This window comes from Spea bombifrons, chromosome 2 (assembly GCF_027358695.1).
Source record: "Spea bombifrons isolate aSpeBom1 chromosome 2, aSpeBom1.2.pri, whole genome shotgun sequence".
NCBI lineage: Eukaryota > Metazoa > Chordata > Amphibia > Anura > Pelobatidae > Spea > Spea bombifrons.
The window spans coordinates 43,774,436-43,788,190 of NC_071088.1; the positions used below are offsets into that span (position 1 = coordinate 43,774,436).

General features: G+C 40.1%; 1 protein-coding gene across 1 annotated transcript in view; it reads left to right on the plus strand.

Moving 5' to 3' along the window:
* PLXNA2 (plexin A2) overlaps positions 1-13,755 on the plus strand; it is a 157,911-nt gene that overhangs the window by 131,546 nt on the left and 12,610 nt on the right. Inside the window, exons 17-22 of the mRNA XM_053457648.1 lie at positions 4,403-4,496; positions 5,002-5,241; positions 5,975-6,118; positions 6,595-6,829; positions 7,560-7,702; positions 10,524-10,792. Of these exons, the coding sequence (XP_053313623.1) occupies positions 4,403-4,496; positions 5,002-5,241; positions 5,975-6,118; positions 6,595-6,829; positions 7,560-7,702; positions 10,524-10,792 (1,125 nt within the window). The remainder of the gene's footprint in view (positions 1-4,402; positions 4,497-5,001; positions 5,242-5,974; positions 6,119-6,594; positions 6,830-7,559; positions 7,703-10,523; positions 10,793-13,755) is intronic.

The window sequence follows — 13,755 nt, forward strand, 5'->3', positions numbered from 1 at the left end:
GTGACTTTTGTATTGACTAAGTGTACAAGTGATACTGTTTACAAAACTACCTTTTTAAAACCACACTCTATTGCATAATACCAATTAATTGTGGAAAATGCTTAACAATGTTTCTGAGGTATGCATTAGATAACGAAAGAGACATCCAATGCCAAAAGTACAAGTGCAAAATATGTCAATGATGAAAGGACTGTCCGTGGGAGGGGTGAACATGAAGGACAAAAAAACAAACCACTTTAACTATGAGGATTATGTTCAAGTGTTTTTAAAGTAGATTAAAGGGGGCACAATTTGTTTCCTTTTCTTTAAGCACCAAATGATGTGTAGAAAGGTAAAGTGTTGTATAGCCTTGATGGGATATGTGTGTGTATAAAATATATATATATATATACACACACACACACACACACTATATGGACAAAAGTACTGGGACACCTGACCATTACACCACCTGCGGAATTTTTCCAACACTGCATTCTAAATACATAAACATGAATATATAGATGGCCCCCCTTTGCAGTTATAACAGCTTCCACTCTTCTGGGAAGGCTTTCTGTGGGAATTTTTGCCCATTCATCCGGTACACCATTTGTGAGGTCAGGCACTGATGTTGGATGAGAAGGCCTGGCTCGCAATCTCCGTTCCAGTTCACCCCAGAGGTGTTTGATGGGGTTGATGTTAGGGCTCAGTGCGGGCCACTCCGCACCAAACTCACCCAGCCATATCTTTATGGGCCTCGCTTTGTGCACTGGGGCAGTCATGCTGAAAAAAAGGCCTTCCCCAAAGTGTTTCCACAATGATGGAAGCATAGCTTTGTCCAAAATGTCTTGGTGTGCTGAAGCATTAGGATTTCCCTTCGGTGGAAGTAAGAGGCCTATCCCAACCCCTGAAAAACAGCCCCATACCATTATTCATCCTCCACCAAACTTTACAGTTGGCACAATGTAGTCAGGCAGGTAACATTTTCCTGACATCCAACAAATCCAGACTCAACCATCAGGCTGCCAAACAGAGAAGCATGATTTGCCAAACCACAGAACACTTTTCTCCTGCTCCAGAGTCCTGTGGCGGTGTCCTTTACACCACTCAATCCGACACATTGCCCTTGGTGATGTGAGGCTTGCATGCAGCTGCTTGGCCATGAAAACCAATTCCTTGAAGCTACCGCCGCGCTGATGCTGGTGCTGATATTAATGCCGGTGGAAGTTTGGAACTCTTCAGCTATGGAATCAGCAGAGCGTTGGTGACTTTTACGCACCATGCGCCTCAGCCCTCGGTGACCCCGCTTTGTGACTTTACGTGGTCTTCCGCTTCGTGACTGCGGTACTGCTGTTCCTAAACATTTCCACTTTTCTATAATACCACTTACAGTTGACCGTAGAATATCTACCAGGGATTAAATTGCATGAACTGACTTGCATCCCATCACAGTACCATGCTTGCATTCACTGAGATCTTCAGACCGACCCATTTTTTTCACAAATGTTTGTAAAAGCAGATTGCATGGCTGGGTGCTGTTTTTTATATACCTGCGACGATGGGTCTGAAACACCTGAGTTCAATAATTAAGAGATGTGTCCCAATATGTTTCTCCATATAGTGTGTGTGTGTATATATAAATGTTAAGCTTTTTTAGTTTGATTTATTCTTATTTTTTCAGTTTATTATGATTCACATTGTACGTTTCAGAAATATACACCATGCCTAAGATTGGCCGCGGGTTGTTTTTTTTTTAAATTTGGCTGTTGCTTTTCCTGTAATGTAATTTAAAAGCCCCACAATATTAGTGGCCCAATTTAAGGAACAGTGTTGGTGTAGCTTCTCGTATCCTTAACTCAGGGGAATTGCAATTACCGAGTGACCTTTATGAGGATCACGGCGACATTTTGAGCGGTTCTTGGTTCTTCTTTACTATAAGCCTTAAACAAATACCGCGTCATAAAACATAGCCCCCTTCCCTGTTAAATAACCTTCATTAACAGGAAATCCACCTTTTTTTAAGCACCGGAGCAATTCTCCCTTGTACTAAGTAAATTAAAAACAACATAAAACAGGTGCCAGAGGAAATGGAAAACATATTGCAGGTTGTTTCAGGACCTGGGCGAGTTTAATGGACTGAAGACTTTGCAGAAAATGTACATTATAGCAAAGTGTGCCCTCTGCTGCCATTATAATATAATATTTTTTTATATTATTTTGGAAAGATAGCAATAGACACAAATAGATTCTAAGAAGGATGGCCAGATAGATAGCAGGCAGTTTAAGCTTAAGAGAAAGAATGGATATGTAAATGTTCTTGGGTATTATTACTATTTGCATATCCTATTTTTTTTTGCAGACATACGACAGACCTTATTTTTTATTTGTACATCTTCTCACCAGGTTAATTTATTTGAAATTTGTCAGGATTTGTCATTGCCTGTTTTTTCTTCTAACAATAAGACGGACCAGCCTTCGGATTGACACGACTATTTGCGTTTTACGTTTTCCACTGTTTCTCATAACAGTGTAACATATTTGTAGTCTGTCACATGGTTCTACTTTCGACGAGTAGTCCTGATCCTGAACCATGCTTACGAACCTTTAAAATTTGTCATTCTGCAACGAGAGATGTTTTCAATACTATCTATTGTTAATATTGATCTCAGAAAAAGGTCCAGATCAGTGGTCTGCGGCACTGCAGCAGGTGTTGGTATAAAGTACACAGCACTAATGGTTTTTGCCTCCTACGAAAATGCTATAAGAGATTTTGTTTTGGAAAGAGCAGATCTGTACTATGTAGGGATACAGTAAATGGGAGACATTCAGATATCCACTATGTTTGTTAAATTTACAAGCAACTACAGGTTCTTTAAATATGGCAAGTGCCCAAAAATATCAACCACCTTGATCATCCCTCTATACTTCTATACTTCTGTAGTCTGGAGAGATGCTCCAAAATGTCCATTACTTGCGTAGCTATTGGGGAACCAGCACTGCTTGGTTTACTGATTAAACACTTTTATCATTTGTCATCATTGTTATATGGGTCATCTTTAGCATCCGCAATTTTGAGATAGAAAATCATCTCTAGGTTTAATTATGCATTCCTTAAAGGACAAAATATACATATGATGCTGATGAAAAATCACATTTTAATCTAAGTGACTGATTTTGCCAATCCCAAAACCCCCCATGGTGATTGTTAAATGGATGAGGGGGTGAGAAGTAAGGCAGGCTCAGCTGTATACCTTTTTATCAATGCAGGATGCAATAACATACACACCGAATTCTGATGAAGGTAAAATCCATGGGCCAGATAAGCTATTTCAAGTGAGCAGAATAACTACTACAGGGAAAATTGACAACACCTTTCAGAAAACACCAGCCATTTTCATAATTATGTTCATATCTTTAGTATACTAGAATAATCTTTTTAAATATAGCCATGTCAAGAGGTTTGGGAATTGGGATAAGATGGGATTGAGACCTTTCTGCCAACTTGACTAAACTACTTATGAAGTACTGGGTTCCATTATAGGTACAATCTGAACTGGAGAGACTGTTAAGGGTTAAAATGCCCCGACCGTCCACTGACCTATTTTTATTAACGTGGTTAAGTCATGCTAATGGATCTGTAAATTGACCAAATAAATATCTATTATTATATATTTCTTTCAAGTCAAAATTCCATCGATGAAGTGTCCATGCCATTGATTGTGAGCAGGAATGGAATTGACTTTGTAGTACAAAAAGTGTCCAAATAAATATCTATTAATATAATTTTTCAAGTCAAAAATCCATTGACTGCAAGTGTTCATGCCATTGATTGTGAGCAGAAAAGGAATTGACGTTGTACTACAATGCTATCATTCAGATGTTAATTAAATTGACAGGAAAAATGTCTATGTTCTACATGCAGGGGTCCAACCATCGGGAATTATAGTTAATAATAGTGTTATTGATGCTTATGTGGAGGCATGATGAATAGAGATTGTCATTGCATCTGCTGGTAAACGCATCTCCTGGCTTTCTATTGGCTGGTGAATAAAGGAAGCCATCTTGCGATCAAAGCTTGATGTTGAATATTTTGGTTATTATGAGTATCCTCAACAGCTGCAGGACCCTAACCTTGGTCAGTTAACAAATTTAGCTTCTTTGGGACATTTGGCAACTTCCGATTAAAACCTAGTCTGGAAATGCAAGCTAAGTAGAAATATTGTCCATGGCTTTGTTGACTGCTGTAGCCCAATATCATTACCACCTTATAACACAATAAATAGTTATTTTCATGATTCCGAAGCATCTTGGAGCATGGAAAATCTTTTACTTGTATTTGTTTCCCATGAATTCCCATTTTTTTTTACTTGGAAACTTGGAGCTATGATGTGAAACAAATTCAAATGACCTCTCTTTATTACAGTGGTCACACATCTCTGACGGTTACCGGTACCAACCTGGACATCGTGCAAGAGCCGAGAATCCGAGTGAAGTTCAACAACAAGGAATCGGTGAACGTATGTGATTCTTCCTCAGAATATTCCAACCTTTTATGGTGTGGCTATGTAGGCTGATAGCATCTCAATCATGTAACTTCACTCGCTAAGCAGAGACTATAAAAATGATGAAATAGTTAAAAATACCTTGCCCTGTCTATTACTCGAAATTAAGAAATTCTCTAGAAGCAAATAAAAAAAGACTGCACATTACTTGTTTACTTGTGCTGAACAGTGTGCTGCTACAGCAACTTAATTTAGTGGTTTTATCTTCAAATGTAAATAGTCTGCTAGCATCAGCAGTTGCTGTGGTGATTTGAATTGGTTTGATTTTTGTTTTTGGACAGAATTGGCCATTTTAATATCCAGGCCAGTTAATAACGTAAACAACAAGATGTTATCTGTTATAGAATGTGTGTATTGAGTGATAATAGAAAGTAGCGGTGAAAATGCAGTTTCAGGGGGCACATTAACTGAGTCCTGTCTCTTATCTCAGTATTTCAGCTTTTTAATTCTGTTTTCCTAGGTCTGTAAGGTGGTAAACGCCACATCCATAACATGCTGGGCCCCTGCTCTCACACCTGAGTACCGTCCTGGACTGGATGCTATTGAAAAACCGGATGAATTTGGGTTCATCTTCAATAATGTTCAGTCACTGCTTATCTACAACAATACCAGGTTTCTCTACTACCCCAACCCAACTTTTGAACTTCTCAGCACCACAGGAGTTCTGGAGCAGAAGCCTGGATCCCCTATTATACTGAAGGTGACAAAACAAGACACTATAAATCTACACATGTATTTTTTAAAGTTTATAAAGTATGTATGAGCAAGCTGTGTCCATCATACAGCAATGAGGGTAATACTTGTAAAGGTAAATGGTGCAACCAGTGGGTGTAAGGGAACATGTTCCAGGCTGTGTAGACCTATTTCAGCTGTTTTGGAGGAATTGTTGGAGTAGTACATTGGCACATTACAGTATGAGATATAACATATTGCATAAAACGAAAGTTATCAAGTCTTTCCGGAAGAGGGACAATATATTAGCCCTATCCAATGGGAGGGGCAAACGCAGATAAGGGTGGCATTGTCTGGGATGTCCAGGGGGAGCAAGTGCCTCTTCTTGAGCACTTCTGCAGATCTGCATGTGAGAATGCAGGCTGGGTCTAACCTCCAACAGGATGGACAAGTGGTAGTTAGGAGATCAAAGGCTGCACTTGGAGCAGCAATCAGCTGTGGCAGGCCCAGCCTCTCTAGACACAACAAAGACCATAAGGAAATTTGTAGATGTGGCTTCAAGATGAGCAGGGGATAGATGTCCTTTCTCTGCATGTGCCCTTGAAAAGATGTCAAACCATATATATATGACCTAAAATGTACTATAGCAAAGCCACAGTTAAGTGTAGTATCCCCTCTATTGAACAAGTAATTTAAATAACGTGTATCTTCCTTCAGACCCTTTAGGCAAATGTTTTATGTTAATATTTCTTTCTCCACAGGGAAAGAACCTGTGTCCCCCTGCTGCAGGAGGAGCAAAGCTGAATTACACGGTGCTGATTGGAGAGACACCCTGCACTGTCACCGTGTCTGAGACGCAGCTTCTCTGCGAATCCCCAAACCTCACTGGACAGCACAAAGTGACGGTAAGACTGCTGATTACCCTGGTTGTGATATACAGACACTGCTGATTCCTTCAGATGTAGCATATAAATGCACAGTTTTAACGTATTAATGCCTATGTACAATATGGCATTTCCCATTATAGATAGTATATTATATTTGTATCCAAAAGAAGTTGTTTCCCCATCCCATGGTGTTCTCTCACGGTTGCACCCCTCCTGTTCATTTTCTGGACTTGCTTTTTGTTACCCCCTATGTCAGGGGTGTCCAACCTGCTGCAGGACTACATACTCCCATACTCCTCAGCCAGCCCCTTAGCTGAAAGAGCATTATGGGAAATGTAGTCCTGCAGCAGCTGGAGGGCCGCAAATTGGACACCCCTGCCCTATGTCTTTCTTTGTGTCCATGAATATTTCATTTTCTTCCCAATTATGTCATTTTCCCCTCTATATATCTCTATAAACACGGGTCTCTTTTGCCACCCTCTCTTCTCTGCTAGATCCACGTTGGAGGAATGGTCTTCTCCCCGGGTTCAGTCAATGTGCTTTCCGACAGTCTCCTGACACTTCCAGCCATTGTCAGCATTGCAGCTGGAGGGAGTCTACTTCTCATCATTGTCATCATTGTGCTGATTGCCTACAAGCGCAAGTCCAGAGAGAATGATCTCACCCTTAAAAGGCTGCAGATGCAGATGGACAACTTGGAATCGAGAGTCGCCTTGGAGTGCAAAGAGGGTGAGAACTTTGGGGACGCAGGAATATATGATAATCCCAATAGCAGTTTATAAATCTATAATGCGCGTAGTTTGAAAATAAATTAAATCAATCAATCAATCCTTGTCCCACTCCTACTTCTGTCCTACTCCCATGACAATGACAATGTTTCAAAGGTCTTGGCTCTCTTATAACATGGGCTGAGTCTTTCTGTCATTTAATGTGTTATTGATTTTGTTCCCACAGACAGGTCTCTGTATTAAATTTGTCTTGTTTTGTTTTTGCACATGTTCTGCTGTGCTGAACAACAGCCGAGCATGTAAAAGGGGTTTTGTTAAAGCAGCTGGTCCCTGGCCTTGGATGGTTTAGAGATTTGTGCCGGACATAGAACCGGTGAATAAAAACCTGCCATCTGCCATCTGAGCTCAAAGCTAATCAGTAACACCAAGACTGGAATTCACTAAAAAGTATAGACAGAGTAATGTTTACACAGAGTAGACTTTCGGAATGTTAAGGAGATCTTGTAGGTCTCAACCAGTAACATAATCAGTAATTTTCATTAAGAAAGGATAGAACACATTACAATAGAAGAATGACATACATTATGTATATGTGTATTAAAGATAAATTACAAATTATTGTTGTAAATTGGCACACAGTGCTATGAAAACATTTCTATGGATAGAGTCAGCTGCTGTACACAGTTCTAGCTATATGGTCTAATTTTTTTTTTGGTTTCTCCACACACCAGCTTTTGCAGAGCTGCAGACTGACATCAATGAGCTGACAAGTGATTTGGATCGTTCTGGGATTCCCTACCTGGATTATCGTACATATGCCATGCGTGTGCTCTTCCCTGGAATAGAAGATCATCCTGTGTTGCGTGAGCTAGAGGTCAGTAAACCAACAAAACTGAATGCATTATATCTTAGAACCCTCACTGTGCTGTGCAAGTCTCAGGATCCATATTCAATAATAACTTGCATTGGCTGATACTGGTTTGTAAAATGATGTAAACCATGTCTCATATTGACACAGTTCACTAGATCAAAGGACACATGTAACTCTAAGCCTATATAGATACTATTCTCTCCACAGATACAAAACTTGCCGGTGTTGTAAATTAGAATACTGTGTCCATCCAATAGGTAGATACCAGCTCTTAGTGACTGCTCACACACATAGAGCAAGTCCCGTGTCAAATAGGTTTATTTTTTCTTGCATAAATATACATTTATCCTTTTTCATATGATCTCTCGCATAGATTCCTGTTTTTTTTGACTGTTGCTAATCAAGAAATAGTTCAGTGCAGCCAATTCTTGCCACTAATACAAAGGTGTTAGTAATAGGAACATGAGGAAACATTTTCAGAATGCCTTAGTTTTTAAATGTGTAAAAGTCTGAAAACATCTAAACTAACCTTACTTGTTATAACCATGTAAAATCTCCTACTGTACCTGCAGAATAACCCATCTTTCATGATTGTTGTTTTTGAAACCACAAATATATGGCTCGCTCATCTGGACAACACATAGTTGAAGAAAGCATGTTTAGGTGAACTAAATGTTCAAAACCCCCATCCTGCATACCCTTACCTGCTATGATATTGGAGAACCAGATGATGGTGCCACCTGCAGTTCAGTGCCCTAGGCAATCACATAGATCACCTGTATGGTAGACCAGGCACTATATGCTCTCAGGCATCTAATGGACCTTTCCTGATTTATTTTGTTTTAAAACCCCATGTTACAGTTGCTGGGTTTTTTTATAATTAAAAGTGCTACATCAACTTATTCTGGCAGCACATGGGTTAGCGAGCCCCAGCCCGCGCTCTGTCCTTATCCCTGCGCAGGCTGTTTGCTGCTAACTCCCTGTCTCCGTATAGCTATGGGTCATTGACCTGCTGTGATGAACTGCAGCCAAGCTAGGAGTCGGTGCAAAGATTCCAGTAATGAATTCCAGGGAAGGTAATGGCCTCATATTAAATCTGTCTCAGGGGAGGCAGCGATAAGAGAAGGCCAGATATTCGCATGGGAGAGGCGGGGTAGTAGGGAAGGAGACAGTTTGCATGAAGAACATATACAAGGAGAAGGTTCTCGACCAGTGTATATGCCTAAGGTCTGATGACAGAGATTCACAGAAATACACTTCTGGTACCCTGATTCCTATGATGTACGGGTGTAGTTTAATGCAAATTGGTGGTAAAAAAAGCATAATGCTGGGTAGCAGTCTCCGATTTATCAGCAGAAATATGCCTATGGGCTTCAAAATGACTGATTTTGCTTCCTGACAGGCTGAGTAATCGTTTTTCTGCTTGTGTGTTCAAAGAAATATGTCTGTTTAAGCCTTCTGAGTGACATTGGTTATAGAATATTTAAGTTTCTGATGTCCTTTCACAGACAAATATATATATATATAGTATTGGTTATATCTTTTAAGATCATAATGCTTGACGAAAAGTTAACATATTTGTGTCCACGAATGATTGAAGTTGGTAGAGTTGCAGAAAAGTAAAGAAACAGGGATAATAGGTGGTAGAAAACAGAAGGACCAGGATGGTCACAGCAGACAATGTAAGCCTTCATAAATGTCCAAGTTCTACCTTGATTACCCCTGATTTTTAAAGACATCACTAACATGAAGATTAACAAGTGAAATGTTTTATTCTATAATGCATTGTGGCGGGCCCAGGGCCAGCCCTAGAGTTTCTAATTTCCATCACCCTCCTTCTGCATATACTTTATTGTCAGCATAGGAAAGGACATCATGGTTGTGCACCCTACCAGTTCCTTACTAACCCATGTATTTTATTTACCGTATATAAAAGGGCTGTCCCAGAGAGCGTAACGTTTTCATCAATAATGTTACCACCCCTGTCTCAGAAGTGGTGCTGTAGATGCTTGCCCCAAGGTTGGCCAAATAGAACTACAACACGTATACATAGTTTTATATTCTATAATATTAAATGTGTTATATTTAATGTATGAGATGCTTGGGGAAGCCTAAAATTTTTTTTTACATGCCCTTGGGTCCTCTAAGCCTTTTATTCTGTTGTCTAGGCCATCTTTAAAGTTGGTACGTTTCATTAAATCTTGAATGTCAAACAAGGTCAAATGTTTGCTGCATCAAGGAGAAAGAAAGATGACTTTGTGGCAATTTGTTTGCTTGTTTTTAGTGTCTTCCAGTCATTTTTATCTAAATATTATCTCCTTCACAGTCGGGTCAGGGTGTACGATTTGTGAACATTAAAACTGCTCGGTTGTTTGGAGGGAATATGTTTTAGTGATTGTTTGGCTCTCCAAACACGTAGGATTCAGTGCTCATTAAAACAAACAACAATAATTTTTTGTCAAGACGATGCTCTAAATTACTCCCCGATGCGATCTAAGTGAGGGTAGGAGGTGAGGGCGGCTAAGTGCAAGTTGTTGTGTCTGACAGCTCAGCTGAGAGTTGGATGTAGTTCACATATAAAGATAAATATTTAAAACACTGGACAAAGACACACAGAGGTTGAGTCTCGTTGGAGACTATAAAAAGACATTACTTTAGAAGCTCTGTTTATGAAAGACACACAATTGTTTCACAGCTGTGTTGGGATCTAAACAGTGGGTCTTTGTTACCAGCATGGTTTTGCAGCACTTTGTTGTATGTATTAAGTCTTCCCACCAAGTATAATGCCATTTTAAAGAAAAAATACCTTTTTTTTCCCCTACAGGTGCAAGGGAACGGCCAACAGAGTGTGGAGAAAGCCTTGAAGCTCTTTGCCCAATTGATCAACAACAAGGTTTTCCTTCTGACGTTTATCCGCACATTGGAGATGCAGCGCAGTTTCTCCATGCGCGATCGGGGCAACGTGGCATCCCTCATCATGACTGCTCTTCAAGGAAAACTAGAATATGCCACCGATGTCCTGAAGCACCTTCTGTCCGACCTCATTGAGAAGAATCTAGAAAACAAGAATCATCCAAAGCTTTTGCTCCGCAGGTAAGGCCTATAATCCGGAATAGGTGATAAAGCCCAACCCAATAATACTTAGTGATAATAATGATAGTTATAGAAACATAATCCTATCATATTAAAACAGAGAGAGGAGGACGCAAATATGATGCAATATTTTATTGAATGGAATATTTGGAAAATCATGATAAAATTACTGTATTTTGGGGCGATAACAATATATATCGAAATAAAGAGTAGTCATTCCAAGTCCTAGAAGGCTTGCGGACATAGCTGGTGAAGCAGCTGTCTCAGTACATGATTTTTCCACCACTGGGATTAATAAATTTGCGCTTGTCTTCGCGGTGGCATTATTTATATTAGATGCTTGTCTTGTACACAGCAACAAATGTTACTTAAAAGGATTCTAGAAATGCTTTCAGTAGGTGGCAGTGAGCAGTTAAGGGCTTAAGGCAAGATAGAAAATTAGCAGGAAGCGTATTGAGGTGAACATTGATGAGCAGGGATAAAGCTGGACATAGAAGCTGAGATTTAGCGAGGAAAGAACGATGCATAATTCTGTCCCGGTGTATGTCATGGTATTACCAGCCCAGCTCGTATATATCACATTAGTCACTCCAGATTAAATCGTTGTGTGTTAACAATACTGTGACTGGGCAGCTCAACCATCCCCAGGTCACGTGGCGGCTCAGTGGTGTATCTGGTAGAAGCACGAGTCAGCTTCTAGAGATTAAACTCTGACACGCTGCAGGATGAACCCATCACCAGGGAACATCTGACTTCAGAAGGCATTAGTGCTGTTTAAAAATAACTTTGGCAAAAAAAACATAACTACTTTTGTTGCGTTAGATGATGACAAAAACCCTTTCCGTACATTTTGTGGCACAGGGTTTTGGGGTGCATGATTAGTTACCATACTGAATCTCTTTGATGCTGATTTAATGGGGGAGACATTATCATCACAAAAACCGTAGGGCAGAACCATTTACTTTCATACAACCTCACAAAGAGCATTTGATGCAAATCTGCATCCAGTTGCACATTTTACAGGAGTGTAATAACACATTATCCACCAAGTGCTTTCACGCACAGATGGAACTGTTGGTGCATTTGGTTCCAGCAACATTAATGTGGACCCTACAGGCTACCTCTGGTAATCATCCAATGTTCACTATATAGTTATGGTGCAAAGTGATGAAAGTAGAGTAGTTGGTTGCTAATGGTGAATTTGACGGAAGAGAAGAACCAGCTTGTCTAGATTGAACATTTTGTCCTTGCTGTAAACCCCTCAAGCCTTAATCGTTCCTTCGTCTTATATTTCTGATCAGGGTTGGACTGGGATAAGTAAGTGGCCCTGGCCTTTTTAAGGCACCCACTACCAGGGTACGCATGGCCACTCATATTTTTTTTATGCTCTTCCACACTGCAGGACCTGATCTGCAGGTGGAGTGACAGTATGGGTAAGTGTACGGCCGTATCAACAACCAGCCCAATGGGCAATTACCTGATCTGCCAGATGGCCAGTCCGAGCCTGTTCATAGTAGGCTTATTCCCATCCCCCAAAGTATGAAAAAAATACTTGGTCATCATAGGGTATAGAAAAATAGATATGTGGCATACGATAGTTTTGCAGGCCGATAATCACATCATGCAAGGACCAATTATCTACCCAGCGCGTAAAAAACACAATTCTTATTGTCCGCTGTTGGCGTATGTGCATCATTGTTTACTGACCCGGCTTCATCCTCCCAGTTTGAAAAATCTACTTTATGGTGCATTTTACTTTAAAATGCAGTCAGTGTTTTGAGGTTGTTTTTTCCCCCCGCTTGCACAGGAAATGGTTGTTGATCTTTGTGTGTCCGTTAACACAGAAATTGTCCCACTAGGCGCAATAATGGAATCCTTTTAATTTCCCCCGGGGATTGTGGGAGAGAGAAGGAGAGGGAGGGGGAATGCGGGTTGCCTATATTTCCAGAGCCAGCTATTAATATTAGTTCATCACTCTTACAGTGAGGATAAAAATAGACACCTTAAATGCTGGATGTTAACCCTTACATGGCTCTTAGATGCCACATTGTATTTATAGAAGAAAGCTAACACACATAGCTGCGTAAATAGGATTTTCAAATTCCATAAAAGATGCCCTGGTAACAGGTATGAGGAGTCCCACATTGAAACAGTTCAAGCCTTTGTATCTTGGTATACATCATGATACCGTATGTGCCAATGTATATTCAATACATGCTTAAAAATGAATAAAAATGTTTCAAAAAAAAAAAAAAAAACAAGAATTGTCCAGGAAGAATAAATGTCAAATTGACGTAGACACAGCATTTTTGTTATTAAGGTCCTTCTTTTAAATATTTTCCTGCCAGACTGTCCAACTTAAAGGGAAAACAAAAAAAGAAAAATAATAATAAAACATATCTTCTATATCTGCTATGGAAGGGGGCAAAAATTAGTTTCAAACAGCAAAGCTCCTTTTCTTAGAATAAGCATTTATTCTTAAAGGGTTGAGTCTGTGCAGGTTATGCTTATTCATTGCCGTCTCCATAAGTCAGCACATTAGTGCCCTAAAACCATCTCCTATATTCTGCATGTGAGGGAACGCATCTCCTGTACCACAAACCAAAAGTACGCTCTTTGAAGTTTCCGACGATTGAATCGCAGGTTTCAGGGAAAGTAAAGAGATGGGTTATCCCCATTACCACCAAAGAGACTTTAAACACACCATCGCCGAGACTCGAACACTTCCACTCCCCGGAGGGCTCCTAGCAAGGACACATCCATTATTTTTGGGAAACGGTAAATATTAATGCAGAGCAGGAAAGATCAGCCGTGGCCTGAGGGAGACTACACAGTGAGAGAGAGAGAAAGCTGGAATGAAAAAAAAACCCACAGCCATGTTTCTGCAATTTAATTACATGCTTGGTTGTTTCAAAATGAAATTTATTTAGTGACGGGATACGGAGGCAGTCGGTTTCCTTGCA